Raw genomic sequence first — 22,652 nt, 5'->3', positions numbered from 1 at the left:
TAACGGAACAAAGATTTTCATGTTCCCCGGGAAAAGGAGCCAACACTGGCACCCCTGGATCAACGTGACTGGAATTCGGGGCCTCGAGCCGTGGCCCTCGCCTGGCGGGAGTTCAGAGGAAGAGTCCTTGGAAACAGACAGTGGAGATGGGGAGCCAAGGCCCCGTCATCCGGATGCTTCCAGTCCCACATCACTCACACGTCGTGATCCAACGTCATGTTCTCGGCCCCCGACAGGGCTGTTCTGATAAAGGGCTGACTAATGGGCAGGAAGGGGAACATTTTGCCAACGTGTTTGTTTCCATTAGATTATGAGTGTATTTTTAGTGTGGCTGAGAAATCTCTAGGATCTTGCCTTGTAAAAACGATTCTGTGGACCAGGACTAGGAAAAAAAAAAATCTTGGCCAAAAAAAAAAAAGAGAGAGAGAGAGATTGCAAACGCTTGCTGCTGTCAGGGGCTCCTTCTTTTCATTGCCACCTGGTTCAGTATGTTAAGATGTGGCTCAGTTATTATTTCTGCTGGAAAGACCCCCTGGAGCCTCTTCCCAGCACCACCCACCTTTTTTTTTTTTTTTAATGGCATCTGGCACAACATGTACCTCATCGCAATGTCGCTGTCGGTTTACTCGACGGTCTCCCCCACTGACTCCATCCACCTCTGGATATGCGCTGAGGTGATGTGTGTCATTTCTGGGTCTCGCCCTTAAAGATAAACGTATATTCTTCCATCCCTTCTGTCTTCTGCTTCCCACCAGCTAGCAAGTGGCATTGCGGTGGACCACTTGGGGTAAGGCAAAAGCGGAGCAACATCCTAGCAAGAGGAACCGGGAGAGGAGGGGACTGAGTCCCTTAAGACTTGTGGAGCAGAGCTGCCCGTCCAGCTCGAACTTTCCATAAGAGAGAAAAACATTCTTCAGCCTTGCGGAAACCATGTTTGAGTCTCTGTTGCACGTGGTTGAAGTTTTATCCTAACTGAGTAAGGCACCCACATAAATGAATCAAGTGTGTGTGTGCATGTGTGCACAGGTGTGTGTGTGTGTGTGTGTGTGTGTGTGTGTGTGTGTGATGATATGCACACATAAACACACGCACTCTCGAGGATCTTCATGTTTCTTCTCTTGACAGTTATGAATGCAATAGGGTTTTGGTCCTTTGAGGAAGTCATTCATCCGCTTAAACAATAAAACATATTAACACGTGTCCCTAACACAAAATAACAGAGCATTTTCAATATATCTGAAATCTTAAAAGGAGATGCTGAGACTGGTTCTTAGGAAAATGGTCACCCTTGCTTGATATATACTGTTATATTAATTCTCTATTGCCTGGAATTCTTAGTTACACGGAGCTCTCCTTATCAGTCTGACCACTAAGATTTTTCTATATAGGTGGTTGAGCCAGGTGTCTAAAGCTGTATGGTTTCAAATGTCCCCACCTTGTCCTCATCCTGAAAGCTGAACAGACAATATTTCATCCAACCCATTTCACCCTTTGACTTCGGGACATCCATTGACTCTTCCCAGTTAGTCTTGTCTTATGTAATCTCTCCCAAAGGCAGCTAGATCCTCATCCAGGGAGTTACCCTGGCAACCCAGCTGTGTCATCTTGAAGATGTCTCCGGGCACCAGCTCCTGAGTCTGCAGGAGATGTGACTGGGGCCGAGCCGCAAAGCCACAACATATTAGCTCTAACACGATGTCATCATTTATCGTGCTCCTGGTAGACATGTCACATTTTTTATAAGAACATGGATAAAAATAAGTCCTACCTTGACTATGCAGTGAGATTTACTTAGAAAGCAGACACAGCTATCTATTTTCATCTCTGTCTTTTATGGTCTCCCTCGCATTTCTTCTAAAAGAAAATCCTTTTGGTTTTCACATTTTTCTCTAACAATCTCATTACAAACTCTAACATAAGCAGTCTAATTTTCACGTGTGCGGATTAGCTTTTTTATATTAGACATCTTGAGTTTTATGTTTTATCTTTTCATTTCCCCTTTGGGAAAATAGTATTTAAGGAAGTTCATTGACTAATCTTTTTGCTGGCAAGTGCCTCACGTATTTATAAGGAACTTAGCTAGCCACTTGACTCTGAGAATGGGGATGCTATGTTATCTTGTTATGTTATGTTGCATTCTATTTATTTAAACATTCTATATCAAAATGATTTATTATGAATCTCTGTGAGTTTGTTATTCCGGATAATACAATATAACATGTTTCATTCCTTTCATTTATTTTTCAGATTGAACTTCAGTTAAGCTATAAGACAGAGTCCTTTACTCATTTATTGTTTAGTTCTATCAACCAACTAACTTTTGTTACTGGGAGCTGGAGATACAGAGACAAATAAGACAGAGTCTCCATTCCTGCAGACAGGAAAACTGGAGAGATGCCAAGCGACTCGTGGTATAGTGACCCATATGTCTAGCAGAGGTCTAGTGACAGCTCCACTTAGTTTCTAGAATCTTGGCATTCGAAGAGAATCCAAGGAGTGATATGTTTCTCTCCCTCATTTTACAGAGAAATAAATGAGGGCCGTGCCTGTCTCTAACCGTCTCTCTCTTCCCCCTCGCCTCCTCTGCTCGGACATGTAGAACTTCTTTCTGTTCGTGGAACATGGAGTTCATTCCCATCTCTGCCTTAGTATAGTATTTTTTTCATTTCTTTATCTCTAGAAAAAAGTGGAAGATGTAGCTCAAAAAATGGACTTCCGTCTCCCTTCCCTCTCCCCTGAGCTTCCAAAGCTCTGACTGACCCATAACCTCATAATTCTCGGGGTGTCCCTGCGCTTGTCTGGTTTTTTTTTCTCCAGATGACACGGGTGTCCTACCCGAGGGCCCCCTCAGAGTTTAGTCTACTGTACCACACACAAGGTACAGACAACACGAACTTGGTGAATAACTCAGTCACCTCTGAGAGCTCCTGCAGCTGCACTCACCGAGTCACTGGGAACATTTACAAGGGAAATGAGAAAACATTTCTCATTCTTGGTGCTGCCATCACGTCGTCTGAAGAAGAACGAAACACCAGGTCACCAGAATTTCCCTGGTCACCTAACAGGTCCTGGCAGGAAACCATCTGCCCACTTCGCCCACAGTGTCAGGACTCTCGCGCTGTCCCGGCATGCGATGCTCTCTGCGGCGGGGTCCCACCCACCTCTCCAGCCTCACTGTCCACTTCCTGCCTCTTTGGTCGTCTGACATTGTAGCTGACGTAACAGCTGCTTGTTGCTCCCCATACCATCCCCCTGTCTCTCTGTCCTCATGTCCTGGCTTAGGCCGTCCCTTCTCTTAGGAACATCACCCTAACAACTGCAACTCTTACCTATACCTCAAGGTATCTTGAAATCTTCAGTGAAGATATTTATATAGAAATGCTCCAGACTAGAATATCTGTACCAATTTTGGAGGGGAAAAAAATCACTTTCTCTATTATCTCTTAGTTATCTATATATAGATCGTTCTACTCAATTGCAAGCCCTTGAACTGAGTGAGGCGGTCTGACTAAAACTCTTCTTTCCCTATAGTCCTCGGCTGTAGATTGGCCCCAGACACCACCGGGAGTGTTTGCTGAAGGTGGATAACTAACTGCTGGCAGCTTCTCTGCATTCCCATCTACAAGGGGAGTCCTCACAGACAGAGTTCACTAGGTCCCTGGACATTTCATGGATGGGTTTAGGGGTGTTTTACAGCGGACTGCTCCTCTCTCTCCCTAGCTATGACAGGGATGCGTTTCATGTGAAAGGGTTGCAGCCGACATAGCACAGGAACGACTCGCAGTGACCTCAGAGCAGGCACAGGATGAGACCCCAAGCTCCATAACAACCCTTGGAGAAAAACAGTCAAAGGTCCGAGAATCATTCCGAGTGGAGACATGAGAACAAATAATTGAAAGAGGGAGCGCTCTCTTTCAACAGGTGCTCGATGGGCCGCAGGAGGGGAGGGAGGAGATGATTCACACCAACGTGGGTCAATGGTACCAAATATAAGTCCCCGTCACCCGTCCAAAGGGTCTGAAAAATCCAATAAGGTAAAGCAGCTTTACAGTGAGAGATCTAGACATGATTTTGTATCTTCAAGTGCAACGTGATAGCCGTGGCTTTATTTCCAATGAGAAATGGAATATCCTTTCACAATTAGCTGCAGATAATAGTTAATAATTAAGAGGAGAACAGATCTTTTTGGCTTAAAACCTCCATAATCAGGCTGAATTAGAGACACATTCTTTTGGATGTGAAATGAAGCATTAAGAAAGTGTTCCATCTTGGACCACCCCTCCCCTTCCCAAAGGCTTGGGGGGCTAGGGTAGGTTGGGAGGTGGTGGGGGTGGGGTGAGAGACTTCTAAAGGACTCTTTCCAGCCTTATCCTGAGAACAGAGAAGTTGAGGTATCACCTAAGAGCATTCCTTTGGATATCATGGCTGCAATGACCATCTGTATCTCTCTAACTGACACCTGCCCTATCACAGGAAAGCAAACCCAAGGTGTGGAAGCCATCCAAAAGAATTTCACACCCTTTGAGACAGGAGAAGGTTATCACTGCCACCCCTCTGGGATGAATGCTCTCTCTAATGCAAGACACATGGGTAGCTAGCTATTTCCCGAGACAATCTCCTTGCCATAAAATGCCTTTGGAGCCTCACACGGAACCTCGTTTTTCCAGAACTCTAACTTTATTGTCATCTCTTCCTTGACATTTTGGATCCCAGCTCTTGTTTTCCACATTAATTCAAGTCAAAGGACAGCCTCGGTGATACTGGCAAACATTCCAAACGGAAACGAATTCCCCAGGTTCTCACTAAAAATCTCAGCGACCTCACTAGCCCAATCAGGATGACATTTTGCGTCTTACGGAGTGTCTAGTTCCCAAAGGAATTAAAATGCTTCTGTATATAGCTCTGCCCAACACATTTTTAATAAAGCCTACTCTTAATTATCACTTACAAACAAGCGGAATATGAATCCCTGAAAATTGATCTTTCAGAAATCATTTTTGAGCCAAGACTTTTATTTTCAAAATGGATTTGAATCTGCTGTTGGAAAGCCATAGTAGCTATCTCTGTCACATTTTCTTTTGATAAAGTATCTGAAGCAGGAGCCAGTTCTTGATGCTGTCAGGGCCTGGAGCAGGCCACCTCCAAAATATCCCACGATGACGAATTACTTATTTTGAAGTAAAATCACTTGAGAAGCAGCAGGGACAGGAGGGGCTATCTGACCCTCTTCTGTCTCTGTAAATGCAGGAAATAAACCTCCTTGTGGAAGGTGCCTACCCTGCCAGAAAAAGGGTAAGATGCAGAGCAGTCGTACTGAGGATCAGACAATGTCATCACTAGAGAGAGAGAATCCAGAGCTGAGAAGCTTAGATAAACAAGCGCTTGTCAATTTTACTAATACAGTGCCCTAAGCCCGATTCTATTTAAATTCCTTTCTAAATATATAGTCCTCGACACCTATGCTCCTTTGTCTTGTCAAAATCCCCACCGATTTATTGTTTCTTTATGTAAAGGATATATAAGTGGCCTGCTCCACTTCTCTCTCAGAGAATTATTGTTTTAATTCTCCATGTACACAAAATGAAATTTGGGATTCTCTCCTGTTATTCTGTCTCGTACCAATTTAATTAGCAGCCTAGTTGCAAGAACTCAAGAATGGCAGAAGGGGGAATTTGCTGTCCCTGACTCCAGATGCTGAGCTGTTTGGCACCTGGAAGTCCTCCCATGTCCAGGTGCCTAATCAAGTTACTGATCAGTCATACCTGGGTTAAGGTGATTCACTGTTTACAAAACACACGAAGTAAGCAGAGTTCACAGTATTATCTCTATTTGACAGACAAGGAGACTGAGGGCCAAAGTTATTTGTTGATTTATTCAACAAACCTTTAAGCCTAAGACTTTCCCAAGCTCACCCAGCCAGGATGTGCTAGAGCTAGGTACACCTCAGCCTTCTGATTAAACCACACCACATTTATATGTATTCAGGCAAAACACCAATAGCAGTATAGGCTCTGGGGAATGAGAAGGGCTATAACTAATGAGAAGGAGAGAAAAGCTCACAGAATTGTGTGGTACAACCATAACATCCTTCTGAAAGAGGGTGGGGGACCAAAGTCATAGAAACACAGAAAAGGAAGAAACCCTTCTGTCTTGAATGGGGAAATCATGAAAGTCTTGCCTAGGTGTTGAGACGTGAAAAGCATTTTATAAAAATAAGGTGATATTCCCGCTCCATCAGGCAATGTCTGTCTTATAGAAAGCACAGGGGAAATGTGTCTTGAATAAATGAATGAATGAATGAATGAACTCTTCTATGGATAGCTGGAAGTACATTTTCTAACGACTAAACTATAGAAGCTTTTTAGGAAATGAGCACTTGGAAGGACATGGGATAACTTGGCAGGAACTATTTCATTACATGCAAAGAAATTTTACTAAAATTCAAACCATTGAATCAGGGATGATGAAATCGTCCTCTAGCCCCCCACCCCACCTGCCTCAGGTACCCCTTCAAGTTACATAACACCTAACACTTGAGAACTTGTGGTGCAATGGGTTTTTGTTTGGTGGAAAGGCAGAGGCTTAGGAGAATTTGACTAGTGCCAAGAAGAACAACCTTTGGCTATTTATTATGTCTGAAAATGTACCTCTTTCTTCGTCTGCAAAATGATAAGCAGCAGGAATTAAGGAGGTGGAAGTGTGTGAGGGACACCGAGTGAGACTGAATAAAGAAGGCCTTGAATGCCACGCTTCATGCCGCATGGCAGCAGGGGGCTGGGGAGGACACAGAGCTGCGCGAGAGGAGTGAGGTCAGCATGGCCCGATGGGGGGTCCCGCCATGGTTGCTGCCCGCCTCCTCCCCGAACCACGGTAGACACAGAAGACGACTTGTTTACGGCACATTTTCCTATCGAACCTCAACAGTTCCTTACATCTTCCTCTGTAGATTATTTACGTAGCCATTGTTTTAGGTATATAAAATGAAACCTGTTTTTTTATCTTGTTTCTCTGACAGTAAATGAGTTGACCCCCAGCCATGATGGCAAAAGCATCTTGGTATAGCTTGCAAATTTCTTTCATTTCCCTCTTTCCTTTGGGGCTCTGACTCTGAGGTGACAGGACAGGGCTCATGACTTCCACGTTAAAGACCAGGAAACAGATTCAGAGAGGCAGAGCTCTGGCAAACGCAGCACAGCTAAGGATTGATTCTCAGGCCTGTCAGATGACAAATCCCATGATTTTATTCAACTACACCCTTGACTGCCTTTTCTACTCTACCTGAATCCTCCCCAAGAGTCCTGGTGAAAACAATCTGACAGTCAAACTCCAACCAAACCTCGGGAATCCATCCGGGGCGTCACAGGGCTGGCGGCTTTGTTTTGTAGTTTCTTGGGCTTTGATGTCAGTGACTAAACCAAGCAGACTGGCATCAGCCTTCCAAGAAAGAGGACGTGGGACAGGGACACTTCCTCCCTCCCGCTGTTGCTGGTTCTTCCCCGGGGCCGGTTTGCTTTTGAAACTACGGCTATTTCTCCAAAAACACAATTAAAATCCCAAACTCTCAATCTTAATTGGTGATCTCAACCTGGCAATCGTGATGACTGTTGGAAACAGGAAATTATCCATGGGGATAAAAATTTGGTACGTGGCTCTTCGTGACAAGCTGCAAGTTCTTGCAGTGGTGCTGCAGTGGGGGTGGCAAAACATCTCCTACGACTTCTGTGGCCAGGGACACAGACATTCCTGAGTGTGACACGTGGGCAAGTGCATTCCTGACAGAAGGCATCGCTACATCAGAGCTGGAGAGCTCTGGGTTGGCACATGAGAAGCTTGTAACAGAGAAGGAACAGGTACTATATTAGTTTGAGAGGGCAGCCGTAACAGTACCACAGACTGGGGGGCCTACACGATATGAATATATTCTCTCGCACTGCTAGAGGGTAGAAGTCCCAGATCAAGGTATTTGGTAAGGTTGGTTTCTTCCGAGGCCTCGCTCCTTGGTTCGTTGACGGTTGTCTTCCACCTGTGCCTTCATATAGCCTTTCCTTTGTTCATGATGTATCCTAATCTCCTCTTCTGATGACACCAGTCATAATGGATTAAGTCCCATTCTAATGACCTCATTTAATTTAAAATCACGTCTTTAATGATGCTATGTCCAAATACAGTCACATTTTGAGGTACTGCAGTTAAAACTTCAACATATGAAATTTGAGGGATTACCGTTCAGCCTATCTCAGGTACCAAGCTTGAAAAAGCTAAAAACCATCTACTCAGAGACGTCTTATCTTCTCTAAAGCTAAGAGGAGGGTCCTCCATCATTGCACTAATGAACTTCTCATTTTACTATCCCACTTTGAAATTAACTGCTTCTTTCCACTCCTGTCCCATCAATAAACATCTACGTCCTTCTGCCCTGTGCCCTGGTCAACTGTCTTCTCCGTTAGCCCGTGAGATCTTGAGAGCTGGCAGGACCTTCCTGTAGATACTTCTGTATGCCTCCACTACAAGGCTCCCCGAGGAGATAACACAGCTAGCATTTAATAGAATTCACTCCACAAATACTGATGCTTGCTTGCTCTGTGGCAGGCTCTGTGCTAGCCACTGGGTCTTATGTTGACTGCAATGAGGTGACTGTGGTCGATATGACTAAAGAACGAAACCCGCACCAAACTAGGAAGGACCGTGCCCAGATCTGTGCTTTTCACAGCTCGCTCCAGCGGATGCGTGGTGGGGGGAATGGAGGGGGTCGATGCTGAGCACCATGGGAATCCAGTCAACAGGTAGAGGTGTGTGCCGCGGTGTGAGTCAGCACACCTGTTTTTAATGTCCGCCCTGCCTTCGGTCTCTTCGTGACACTGGGCAAATTGCCTCTTATTTCTGAACCTCAGTTTTAAACATTATTCAACATAGGCTTAATGAAAAAGTTTCTTTACATTTTGGATACAAAGGCTTCTAAAGTTGAGGGTTTGCAGCTCTTGGCCTTGCAGAAGGGTCTCTCGCTCCTCCCCACACCCTCAGCAGAATTTGTTCTACAGCACTGAGGTGACTCTCCCGGAGCCTGAAATGGTGGCCCAGCGACAACACACGTGCCAGGCCGACCACGAGACAGGAGGACAGACACCGCAGGCAGCTGTGCTCATTCAGCCAGATTCCAGGATGTCTCGATGTCCACACTGAGCTGGAAGGAACTACTGAAAAGTGCCCATTCACCAAGGTTAGGACTGTGTTTTGCTATACTTGCACTTTCCGGCAGCATAAAACCAAGGTTTTTCTCCTTAGCCGCTCTCCTGGGCCCTATTATGTAATCCACATCTTTTTCTGTGCTTCTCTCTTCTAGCCTATCGGATCTGTCTTTCTGTGTTTTTTTTTTTTTTTTTTTCTGTGCATGTGCATATTTCCTCTGTGATTCTTTTCTGTATTATGTCCTTGGACAACTCCGGAATGAGAGGAAGACTTTGCTGCTTTATGACTATTTGATATAAGAACACAGACTGAGTTTGAAGACGGCCGTTAAGAGGCTTCCAAGAATAAACTCTACCCAGAAAGTCACATATTCCTTCTTGGAACAAAACAAACAAACAAACAAACAAAAACAACAAAACAAAACAAAACGAAACCAAACCAAACCAAACCAAACCCACTCTGGGGCAGAGCAGGGGAGCCGGAGGCGGGGACCGACGTTCGTGCATATATATCAGTTTAATGTTTACGTCCCTCCCGCCCTCCACCTTGAGGCCGATGCTTTTTCGATGCTGAGTACTTCCAGTAAATAAATAAAATGCTCTATTTCCTGCATTTCAACAATTTCTTCACAGACAGAACTCCTCTCATTTTAAACAAATAGTGAGGAATGTGGCCCACGGAGCTCTCTTGAACACAGAGTGACAGCTCGCGTGACCTTTAGCGATATGAAAGTGGCTTTGACAAATCTCGTTTGTCTGTACTTTCCTTGAGGCTGAGAGCAAAGACAGTTCTGAGGCTCAGGCTGACTTCTGGGTGATAAAATAGTAGAAGATGTGACTTTGAAAACTGCGGAGAGTGGTCTGTATAATAATCTAGGAACGTGCAAGCCTAGATTCTCTGCAAAAGCAACTTATATCAGTGGAATCATACATGCATCTCTCAGCTCTTCTGTATAACAGATCTTTACAGGCTAAAAACAGATTACTCAGATCTTTTCAGAAATGCCATGCACACACCTGCCAGTATATGTGTACCTTTCTACATACATGTAAGGAGTTAGTTTTGTATATATCGTATGCCTTCAGGTGCTCAGCTTCGGATTAATGGTAATTCTGCGTCCCTGACACTCCTCGGTAGGCCACACAGGGTTAGTCAGCTTTTAATAATGACAGAAACACTTGCAAACCCATCTCCCAAAACCGTAGGTATGACCGGCACAATCTATACCTAACCACGCGGCCTTGCGCCCATCCCGACCTTTGCCTCTTCCCCACTGAACACACTCATCGGTCTGGTCCTGTGGTCATCGCCCTCCGGCTTTCCTTTTTATAGAGTTTTATCACATTTATTCGTCATCTTAAAAAGCATGTTTTTATCTTATTTGTGTTTAATTTAGACTATTTCGAGACTTTTCGCACTTAACGTTTCAGCGTTGCTACGGTGTGGCCATTTTGGCAGCTGCGTTTATTCTGCTCTCCGTTTGATGGGCGTTTGGGCTGTTTCCCAGCTTCGCTGCTGTGACCAGTGCAGCTACGAGCATTCTCACACGTGTCCCTTCTTGTGCACGTGCGAGGATGGGGTTTTAGAGCACGGGCTGGGCGCAGCGCTCAGCTTCAGGAGATAACGACAACGTTTTGTAGTTTATGCAACCGCCCCCCACATACATAGGCATGTGGACATGTCACGTTGCTCCAGTGGACACCTGCTACGCTTACGTGATAAAATCAGTATTTTCTATTCGGTGTTTTAGTCAGAAAAAAAGTTCAAGAAAAACGACGCATTTCTTCCACAAGCCTAGTGTTACGTAAGTAGACACAAAATGAAATGTTTTAGATCATGCCACACCTAGTCCGATACAACCGATAAACACAGACAAACCAAAACTCTACCACTGCAGTAGAACGTATAGCATCCATAGAGTAGTTTTATCTAATGTCCAGGGAAACATGAGTTTCTAAATAGCAGAAAAGCTGAGTTAGGGATCCACGCTACGGACATCGGTGCCTGGATGCACGCCAGACTCCCCAGCCCCTATTAAATATGATGTTGTGGAACACTGGTTTCTTTTTTTTTTATTCTGCACAAGGGAGGACCTTTTCTTGGTTCGAATATCCCTCCCATGTACTTTCTCTCACAAGAGAAACAATAGCGTAATTAGGAGCCTGCCAATAATCACCGGCAAGCACTATGATCCGGAATTTTTACTGTTCTTTCATCCTCCGTCACCCTCTAAACTCTACTCGGTATTTTGATTGAACAATTACTCTTCTTGTTCAGAAACTGCCTGACTTATCTCTGGAATAAAACGCATCCCTTTGCATTTTTTTAATTGTTCATTTTTTTTTTTTTTTGCATGAAACAAACTGGCTCCTTTGAGTTATAATCCCACCTGAAGCTACATTCCATGAAGACGATGTTTTCTGGCCTAAAGTTAAAAAAAAAAATAGGTTGAAAAGCAACTTACCTTCACGTAGAGCTGCTGGAATTCCTCAAGATTCAGCCTCCCGCTCGGACAGTCCTTGAGGAATCCTTTGTACCACTGTTTGAGCTCATGCTCGTTAAACTCTGTGCTCTTCACCAGGTCCTCCATCACTTCGGGGGCCAGTTTGCTATTCTGTTTCCCCATTCTGCCTGAAGAAAAGCAAATCAATGCAATTAGCGTCATGGTTGTGATTATTTCAGACTTGATTAGGAGACAAGCTGGAGTTCCGAGCAGTTTCTTGGTGGGAAGTCCCTCCAGGGTGCCTGAACAAAAGTCTCCCCAAGTCTACTTCCTTCTATTTGAGATGAGAACAAAAGTCTCTTCTCAAGAAGTTCAAAAGGCTGTAGACCTTGTCCTCCTCCATCACAAGTCACCTTTTACAAGGCGTCAATCATACCAAATGGGAAGGTGACCGTCCCTTTTTATGCTACTCATGCAAAGTACATGGGAACTGCTTATATTCTCCTTCTCCGTATTAAGTTCATTAGCATTTGCTACCCAGGTGCCTAATTCTACATTTAGTTTGTGAGGATATTAAGTGGGATTATTGATAAGAACAATAAGAAGGCTTTATAGCCAAACGATCAAAAAGCGGCTTGGAGAATCTAATCCGCAATGGTGGGGAGTCTCGGTTGTTCCGGTTCTAAAGTTGCAGCTCTCCCCACCCTCACCCCTTGCAATGGAAACCGCTCTTTTTTATTAGTCACATTAATTCTCTATTACTCTTTTCATCTTCAGAGACTTCCTACAACATTACTTTCAGAGTCGATCGACTCTTGGTGAATTTTTTGAAAGATTGGTTGGTGTGTTTTGGTTGACACAATTCCAGTCTTTTATTACTACTGCTAGTAAGTACAAATAATAGCACATAAAATAATGCTAACTTATATCGATTATGTGCCAGCTTGTGTGGTCATTATCGTAGTACAGTGTAGGTGAACAGAGCATGGCTTGGAGCCATTCCTGACTTTTACTCCTGATCTGGCCATTTACTATGTGTGTTACTTAGGGCGACAATAATAAACTGTCTTATTTTCAATTTCTTCCTTAATAAAACATACACAAACACAAAACTCTCAGATTTACTGTGATGGCCAATTAAGAAATAGGTAGATTAATAAAGATTAAAAAAAAAATACTCCAAAATTAAAATACTTATATTTGTGCAGAAAAATTAAGGGCAATTAAAAAAAAATTCCTTTAATGTTGTTGTTTTATAATTTAAAAAAAGAATGAAAACAAAACAAATTAACCACAGATTGATTTAAAACGTCAAAGTAAACTTGAAAATCTGAGGAACCACCAGAGTAAGGGAAACTGTCACAAGATCATTAAAATCCTTTCAGATGAAACCGAATTAGGGTTTGTAGCATTTACCCCAGTGGACCTAGTCCTTCAACGTGCTCGAGACAAACTCTCTCCCAGGCTCTAGGCAGGTCTACGCTTGCAACAGCCCACAAAGGGTAATCTCATCACATACTTGTCATTATTATTATTATTATTTTTACCTTCTTCTAAAACGCATTCCACACCCATTGTCAGTAACCTGCCCTAACATTGAACAATTCTTTCACTGAAATGAAACCAAACCGCTACCTCCAAGGAAGCCTTCCTCCTCAGCACCGTCGTAACAGCCCGCGAGGCGGGGAGAGGACGCCATTAAGGGGGCCATTTGCGTTCAGGTTCTTCCGTCCGAGAAATGACCCCAAGGGTCAGCAACTCTGCCCTTTATCCTGAAGCTTCTCTACTTATTTTTGCTCTTAATTTCAAGTCCCAAGGCTTTTATTAGCAACTGTCTCTTAATTACACGTTGCTGTGGGATTCCACAGCTGGATAGGGAAATCAAGTTGGGTACTCAGGTGTCAAGTTTAATTAGTTTGGGTAAGAAAACTGTAATCCGTGGTTCCTGATAATCAAAAGATGTGTTACCAAGCCTTTCACTACTTCACTTTGTTCTTTTCAGTCAAGAATTACAAATTTTCATTACTGAACTAGAATCTCACTTAACAATGACAGGTACTGAGTACTGAGTGGAGGCTGTAGGTAGGCACTGTGTTGAGCACTTCATGACCTTGGTCTCTAGCCCTACGACAACTCAGCAATAAGGATTAGGGCAGCTCTCTCAAGCTCATACAAGTAATGTGTGGCCAAACTAGAATTTGAACCTAGATCTGCAAAATGGCTATGCACAGTCTCAGAAAGACAGGTGGATGGGGGGCATTTTAGGAAAAGAAACAGGAGGAGCAAAAGCAGGAATGTTTGAGAGGCTGAATCAGTATCTCTTGGCACTGAAAAAGGATGAGAGAGGGATCAGTTACTTTGCCAGGGCCTTTTTGGAAAAGTACTGTTAGATTTACCAAAACCACAAACTCAGAAGTAAGTTTGTATTAATGATGGGAAAATGGATTAAGGGTTATTAAAAACCACCTCCCCAAAACGCCTTTTGTAGGTTAACATGTCAGCTTCTCTCTTAGGCAAGAAAGCTTGGATTCTCCATGGTTCATTTATGATGCCTTAAACCGTTCCAGCTGCCTGGGGGAGAGGGTGCTCTCTCACACACACAGGGTACAGCGTCGGGACCATGAATCACACAGTTCTGGAGACTCAAATGCTTAACTTCATGCTTCTTAGTCCCAGTTCATGGTCAGTACCATGATTCAGGTGTGCCTGGCAATGGGTGAATCATTCAGAAAATCAAGTTCTAACCTGGCTCGGAGCAGCACTGCCGATGCCCTCGTCAGGCCTTGCCTGGGTTACCGAGCAGCCTCCTCGCTGGGCTCTCTGACTTCAGCCCACTCACTTCTGCATGGCTGCTTAAATTAATGTCTGAATTATGAACCGCACCATCTAATCCTCTCCCTAAAACCCTCGACCGTTCTCCATCGTCTGCAGGATGTAGCCCCATCTCCCTACTACGGCGCAGGTCCGCCCTGCTCACACCCTGCTTTTCTGCCCCTGTCTTTGCACTTCGTGAGCCAGGCAATAATCAACTATTACAGGTCCCGGGGCTGACATGCTTCCACAGGCTCGTGTTTTGTACATGCTGCTCTCTTTTCTTGGAATAACACCCTCTTTGTCTGCTCAGCAGACTTTTTCTTCTTTAAGGGCCTCAGCTCACATGCCACCTCCCCTGGGAACCGTTTGTGGACTTTTCGAAGGCCAGCACAGGCACCCTTTCTCCTAGGCATCCCCCTTCCATTGTAAAAAGCTCCCGCGATCATTATTTATTTCTCTACTGGATTGTTCGTTTCTCGAGAGAGAGGACTGGTCTTTTACTTATCTTTGCATCCTTGGCACCTCATAGTAGGTGCTCAACAAATATTTTTTGAGGGAATGACTGACCGAATGAATGAATGAGGGGGACTGAAATAGGTGCTCAAGAACCTCGTCTCTGATCTTCTTCGAGTTACGCTGTGGGTGTGTTTCTGTCTGGGAAAATCGGTCTCGTAATAATCTGTGTATGAGGAGAGCCCAGGTAATCATAAGCACGAATACAAAGTGCAGGTGGCAGACGGCAGGAATGTTTCATCTAACCGTGTGGAAAGTGGCCTGCTCTCCTGAGGCCGTTTCCCTGTCTGTCCTCATCATGAAATTCCGAACGCCTCGAAGGCGCGACCCATGTCTTTTCTCTCAGTACCCTGAGTACCTAGCATCAAGGTGGTGTGTGGTAATACTTGATAAATGAATGAAAGAGCATCCATGGGTTAATGTTCCCCATCTATATCCTTCTGTTCCGGGGCTACAGTGACACGGGACAGATTTTACCTCTTATTATAGGACCAGGACAACAGGAAGGGTAAAAATGACACTAAACCTTATCACATTCTCGATGAAAATATTCCATGACATCGTGAGGCAGATTGATCCCAGCTCTGTTTCTAGTGACTCTGTGATCAGATCTTTTCCTTCCCTGTTGCTCAGTTTCCCCCTTTGAAAAATGAGTGAGTTGGACCAGATGATCTTTAAGGCCTTTTCAACCCCACCGCTCACTAACTTGCAATGTAAGTGTTGTGAATATGAAAATTTGGGCGGCAGACTTCAAACTGGTTTGTCTCAAAAGAGTCAGCACATGTGCGTTCTTGACGGGGAACCCGTCGGGACTTGAGTGTTTGCCACCTTAGGAGGGAGGAGACAGACACTGGAGTGTGCTATTTTCAAGCTGGGGTTCCAGGCTCTAACGTAAAAACCAGCCCAGCCTCCAACCAAATAATTTCTCACTGCTTGAGTTGCAACGAAGAGAAAGGGCAAGAAAACCCCAGCAGGGATGGGCCCTTGGGTGACAAGCAAGGCCAGGAGCCCTTAATTGCAAGTGACATCCAGGGAAGACCACATTTTTATACACTGCAGTTTGCAAAAGGCTTTTGTGCAACATTTACCCATATAACAATGCTGTAGGAAAAAGATAATTATCATCTCCACTGATGAGGAGAGCTTGAAGCTCAGAGAGATTAAGCGATTTACCCTAGCCCAACCAGCGAGTAGAAAGCTTCCTGCAGAAGGAACGACGTGCCCCAGAGCCCCATTGCTTTCTGGTACAGGCCTCTCACCTGGATTCTGCTACCGCCTCGTAGCTGGTCTTCCTGTCTAGAGTTTCGCCCACTTCCCATCCACTCCCTACCCTGTCTTGATAGCAGGATTCCAGAGCAGAAGAGGCAGAGCGTGTGTGCGTGCCCTCAGGGAAGAAGAGGGAGACTTCCTGGAGGAGGCGCACCAGAGGAGCCGAGAAGCACCCAAGAGCACCCGCCCTCCATAAAACCTTCGGTCTTAAAAAGAATTCAGATAGAACCCGTGTGCGTGTGTTGCCCTGAGCATGTCCCTTACCCACGCTGATACCTAAGTCCAGCTCCCTCAAACACAGCAGGGGCCGCTGCGTGTGACGAGGCCCACAGAACGGCAAGTCCAGCTTCTCCCAGGTAACCTGGCCATCGGCCTGGCTGAATCTGGGCGAGATTTATGTGAAGGCTGGGCGCCGAGATGGAGCAGGCCAGCCACAGGTGCAGACTCACAGCAGGATGAGCACAGTCATGGGGAAACAGCCCCGGAAGGAGGGCTCGGAGCTGAGGAAGAAAGAGCTTCAGGGGGTCGGGGCAGAGGCCTGAGGAACCCCTGACAGTGTCAGGCAGGGAAGGAGTCCTGAATGAAGTCGAGCTGGTTTTAATGTCAAATTACCTGGGGCAGCTTTTAACAGGTCAGGCCCTGGGTACTTCCCCTGAACATAGAAATAACTGGAAAGACCAGCCTTGCTCACCCTTAGACGCCTTCCCAGGTCACCCTTTCGTTCCCTTGCCACCTATCTAAATCTTACTCCTTATGCCAGGCTTGGTGCCAACACTGTCTTCTCAATGACACTTTCGACAAGCTCTAATCTCTCCCCCTTGATCTTGATGGCACGGTTTCATATCAATAACGACCCATGGTCGATCTGGTCAACTCTGGGCAATTCAGTTCGACAGACATTTATAGGCATCATCCATGAGTAAGGTCCTGTGCTGGGCACAGTGGAATGTAAAGGGAGGACGTGGTTCTGATCTTGAAGGCCTCAGAACTGAATGCAGGGGACTTTCATACCTCTCGGAATATGGGGCACGGTGAAATGACGGCTCACAGCACAGAGCTAAAGAGCACAAGGGACAGAGAGACACATTCTCACCAGATCAGGCACCTTGACCTGTAACTAACTGATCCTTAGGTGAAAACTCTAAAACAGTGTTTCCCAAATCTGCCTGAGTAAAGAATCATGCTCGGTTGTCTTGCTAAAAACAGAGCTTCATGAGACCGTCCCTTAGAGAGAAATCTATACTTTTAATAAGCAACTCAGGTGACTATGATCCTCAGTAAATTTGAGAAGCACTGATGAAAACATGAATAAAAATCAAAATCGATGGTCTAAGGAGCAAACACCCAAAGCGGCAGACGGAATCCAAGTTCTCCCTGATTCCTCCTTACCCTCTCCACCTGGCGTCCCTAAGATGGCTTTCAAGATCCTGCACTGGGGACCAGCATTAAGAATTTAGAAATGACAGAACTAGGGAAGACCAAAGCTTGAAAAGATTCGCTTTGGGGCTCTTCTATTTTATGTCCTTTGGTTTTAGGTTGGAGAGTGTGAGGTTCTCCAAGACTCCATGGGCAACCGACAGCAGAGTTGGAATGGCAAGCTACGCCTCCTTCCCCGGCTAGGTGTTCCCACCTTCCCACCCTGTAGCTTGCTGTCTCCAGGCCAAACGATCAAAGCCTGTAAGCCAGGAGGCATGCTTATCTCTGCGCCAGGACGTTGAAACAATCCCCATCACCACCCCTATTGGATCCTATAAACAAGCGAGTGACATTAGGTTGCTTGTTTCCAGAGACTATTAAAACAACGGTGAAAAACAAGCCTTAAAATTGCCCAGCGCACTCCGTGGGGTTTTCCTTTCTAATAAAGGCAAATATGTGACGCTCTGGCTCTTTCCGCTCCTCTCCCTTTCATCCTTCCAAAGTCAAGTGCTCACAAGCCCCCAGCAGCATTTCCCAAGGGACAGGGAGAGAGTCGATCACAGGCTGGCCTTTCGTGCTGTCTCTGGGGGCCAGGGCAGCTTCAGAAAAGAGGAGACATCCTTTCTCACGGCATTCTCTGGTGACTTTACCTCAAACCCTGAACTTGATGAGATTACAGAGGAGGTCCTGGCCCACGATCATGAGACAGGAAGCGGATACAAGCGAAACTCTGGGGACTCAAGGTGAGGGAGTACTTATTTGATTGGTAATAAATGACGAAAAACATTTTGATGGCAGTGGCGCTATTAAAGCAAATGAGAAGAGTTTTATTTCAGAAAGTGTAATAAATACACAAAGGTAAAAGCAGAACTGGGCCCCAAGGATCAATCATCTGATCCAGCTCCTTTGTTTTCTAGAGGAGTCCTGGGGATGCTGGGGGACTTATGCCAGGGAGCACAGGAGTTAGCACCTGAGCCTAGCAGTGCCCTGGCTACTGGGCCTTGGCTATAAGACTCAGGGGCTGCTACAAGGCCCAAGCCTGTGATCCTTGGGCACTGAGAGGGGCTGAAGGTACTAGGCCCTGCAGGGCTGGGAAGAGCTAATCCATGTTCCTGTGACCAGGCTGTGGCCTCCCTCCCTAGGATGTCCCTCCCCAGGACAGAGGCCCTAGGGCCTTCATTGGATGGAACAGCCCTGACCCAAGGACGGGAGCTACCAGTGGACATGAGTCCTCCAATCTGACAGGGTGGTTTTCAAACTAAACCCACCTGGTAACTAGGTGGCCAGCTGCTCAGGGGCTCTGATCCGCAAGGGGTCAAGTGGCCCAATCAGCCTTGGGGGGACGGAAGGGGATCAGTTAGACTCGACTGCCAGCTTCTTCCTCCTTTCCCAGGCACAAAGAACATTCCCCAAGTACCTGGGAAGTATGACATAGAGCAAAGCCATGCTCGATCCCAGGTGCCAGGCTACGACTTTGAACCCCATCTTGTGGGTTCCCACCTCTGTCAGTCAGGCCTGGGTGTCTTTCATTTTTCACTTGGACTTAGTTTAGTGGAGAAAAACGTGTCCTGGAGTCAGACCTGGGATCGAACGGTGCTCCTGCTGCATACAAGGGGCATGACTTCTGATAAGTTACTTAGCCCACTGGAGCCTCAGTTTCCTCATTTGTCAAATAGTATTGATAAAATCTGCTCACTGGGGTCGTTATGAGAATTAATGAGATAATTCACTGAATTCCTTCTGATAGCGCCCTCTGTGTTACAGGTGTTCAATAAACGGTAGCTATTATTATCCTTATCACGGGACCCCACAAACTGGGCAGCTCCAGAACACAGTGAGGCGCGCATTTCAAGAATCAGGTCTAGACATCGGCAGTCGTCCTGACCTCAAAACCTACCCCAGGCCTGGTGCATATAAACAGAAGTACGTAAACTGGGAGATGTGGAGAATTCCGCGGTTCTATTTACTCTCCTTCCTTTAGGTAAAAGTGCTTCATGCCTGACTTGACAGAGGAAAGCCATCTGAGGACCCCACAGCCCTGACTAAGCATCCAGTGTTGAGTGAAGTTTCCATTCAAGTCCTTGCTCAGCCACTGAACGGAAGTGTGAGCTGATTAATAGCCAGTAACCTTTCATCTGGGAGTGTTTCAACCAGCCGCCCACATTTTTGCATCTTATTTTTACTTCCCTGTGCGTCTTGTCTGCGGCTATTCTGTGTGTTTCTGAGAACTGGTTTCTATGAAAGGGAACGGGCCAGCTCTGGCAGTGTGAGCACCTCGCCCGGTGCTGCGAGGCAGCGGAGGAAATGCTTTCATTAATAATCACAGCCTTCTGTCCGACAGATTGTGTTCTGGGTTGTGCTGCCAGGTCCCAGTGGGGGAGGACCGTGGCCCTTATCTCAGAGCAGCAGGGAGCTGGGACAGAGAAGAGCGGAGCAGGGATGCCCGGTCACCTGCGCGTCCCCGTCCCAGGGTGAGGAGCAGCCTTGCGCATCAGTGGTGCAAGTCCCCTCCTTGCTCTAAGTGAGGACGTGGCTATCCCGAGGGGTGAGTGACATGTCTGTCTACCAATAGGGGCAGAGTCGTACAAATCTTCTGGCTCGTAGGCTCTTCCCTCTCTGAGAGTCATTTGCACCCACCATGTTCCTGAATTGTTTTGTGGACAGTAATTCCAAAAAATACTTTAACTCACGTGAGTAAGTTTTAAATAAAGAGAACTTTGAAATTCTCCTATAAAAGTGGCTTTATAAAAGTAGGATGTTCTATTTGAAGAAAGCGTGATATTAAACTTGTTCAACAAACTTAACTCATTATTACCAGATATTACAAATGTGGTTTCCAAATCTATCTCTGGGGCAAGGCTTTCCTGAATACTGGATAATATGTCTGTCTGCCAGCTAGACATTTGTACCTTTGTATCCTATAACCATATCGAATGCAACATATTATCTTTCCATGCTCCTCCTCTCTAGGTAAATGGTCCCACCAACAGCCAAGAACCTGGTCAGAGCCCGGGATTACCCAGGACTCTGCCCTCCGCTTCACGTTCCTGTGTCTAATCAGGAGTCAAGTCAAGTCGTCTGCACATCACACTTTCTAACTCTCCGATTCCATCTACTCCGTTGCCACCGCCTCAGGTCAGGCCAACATCATCTCATCTCTCACTTAAATTATTACGACAGTCTCCTAACTTGCTTGCCTGTCTGTAGTCTTGCCCTCCTTAGATCCACCTTCCACACTGTAGCCAGAATGACCTTTATCCCCGCTCTGAGTCTAGTCCTCCGCACGGCGTCCAGGACCTCTCGACCCGGCCTGCTCTGCCTCCCTCCCGGGACCTCCCCATGCTCCCACCCGATGCTCCAGCTTGCTACATCACCACAACCCTCCCTGCTGTGTCGCTGTTCCTTGTACTTTAAGGGCAGTTCCCGTTAGCTCCCCTTTGACCTTCCAGTAAACTCCAATCCTTATCCACACATAGATGAGGCAACTCATCTTTGGTGACTTTGTTTTCTGGCTTCCTTTTTCACACCCTGACTCTTATACACACTGCTGTCACCATGCCTCCTGCCACAGAGGTCACCGTAAGGCATGTCTGCCATCTCGCCAGGCTCGGGCTTCCTCAAGGGCAGAGTGATTGTCAGGTTTGCCTCAGCAGCCAGTTCCAAGCCTACCACTGAACAGGTGCCCAGGAAATGTTAAATCAGTTAATTACAGTGTGATTCCTGTCAGCGAAGTGCTGGAGTTTGTCACTGAACGATAAGAGGGAACTGTGAGACTGAACCCAAGATGACTGTGCTAAGTGCCATGATGGAGAAACCAGTAGAGTTGGTCGGGGGGAGAGGGAGGGAAAGAGGGAGAGAGAGACAGGGAGAGAGGGAGAACAGAGAAATAAGAGAGAAACAGAGAGGAGGAGGGGGAAGTCAAAAAATCAATAACAAAATGACATTAGAGCTGAAAAATTTGGTGAAGAAGTTTTTACAAAGTGGTCCTTCAAAATTACCTCAAGGATGTAACCACACAAATCTGTAGGGACTATTATACAAGGATGTTTACCTCAGCATTATTTAAAACAATAAAAATAAAAGCTTTTAAAAAAATGACCTAAATGTTCATCATAGAAAAATCGACTAAATAGATTTTGGTAGAACTACGCAATGGAAATATGAAGCCATCAAAAGTGGTGACATAGCTCTACCGATCGACATAGACTGGTATTAACTCAATGTCATTTATTTAAATTAAACACAAAATATGCAAAACAGCTCTGCATTTTCAAGTACAAACACTTACCTGAGGACATGTATGGAATGCAAGAGAGTGGAGAACAGAAGTGAGTGCGGAAGATAAAATATATATAATAAAACACAAGAGGGGCTTTATATAGTCAAATAATGATAGTGTACCATGAATGAAGGAGTATGCTTAACATAAGTGTGCTTATTTTGAGTTTTGAGTTCCCCCGCCCCCCAAAAAAAGGAAGGAAAAAAGGAGAGAAGACATTGAGATGCATTGTTAAATTTAAAAAATAAGTCACAAAACATTATGTGCTATTTATCTTTCTCTGTCTGACTTATTTCACTATGCATATGATTTCACTTATGTGCGGAATCTCGGGAACAAAAAGAACAAACTAATCAAAAACAGACTCGTAAATATAGTGGACAATTTGCTGACGGACAGAGGGAAGAGGATTGAGGGGCTGGGAGAATAGGGTGAAGGGTTAAAGAAGTACAAATTAGTAGTCGATAGCTGGACATGAGGATGGGGAGCAGGGCAGAGGGAATGCAGTCAGCATTAATATGATGGCTGGGGGAGGGCAAAGGAGGGGAGGGAGCAATTGTGGGGATTGTTTTACGAACTATATAGATGTCTAGCCAATGTACTTGAAACTAATTTAAATAAATAAATTTAAAACAAAAACAAAAAGACATTATGTGTTGTATCACCTTGCTTTTGCTTTATACATACACACGCTCAAGCTTGTGTGTTCAAGAAGTCTGGGCAGCATATAAT

At 45.4% G+C, this 22,652-nt stretch overlaps 1 protein-coding gene across 1 annotated transcript in view; it reads right to left on the bottom strand.

Moving 5' to 3' along the window:
- Positions 1-22,652, bottom strand: part of VSNL1 (visinin like 1) — an 81,071-nt gene that overhangs the window by 36,967 nt on the left and 21,452 nt on the right. The window contains exon 2 of the mRNA XM_016153890.2: positions 11,651-11,817. Coding sequence (XP_016009376.1) covers positions 11,651-11,812 — 162 coding nt within the window. The 5' untranslated portion in view covers positions 11,813-11,817. The remainder of the gene's footprint in view (positions 1-11,650; positions 11,818-22,652) is intronic.

This window comes from Rousettus aegyptiacus, unplaced genomic scaffold, assembly GCF_014176215.1.
Source record: "Rousettus aegyptiacus isolate mRouAeg1 unplaced genomic scaffold, mRouAeg1.p scaffold_m13_p_7, whole genome shotgun sequence".
Classification (NCBI taxonomy): Eukaryota; Metazoa; Chordata; class Mammalia; order Chiroptera; family Pteropodidae; genus Rousettus; species Rousettus aegyptiacus.
The sequence above is the reverse complement of the archived record's forward strand: the minus strand, read 5'-3'. Positions and strand labels throughout refer to the sequence as shown.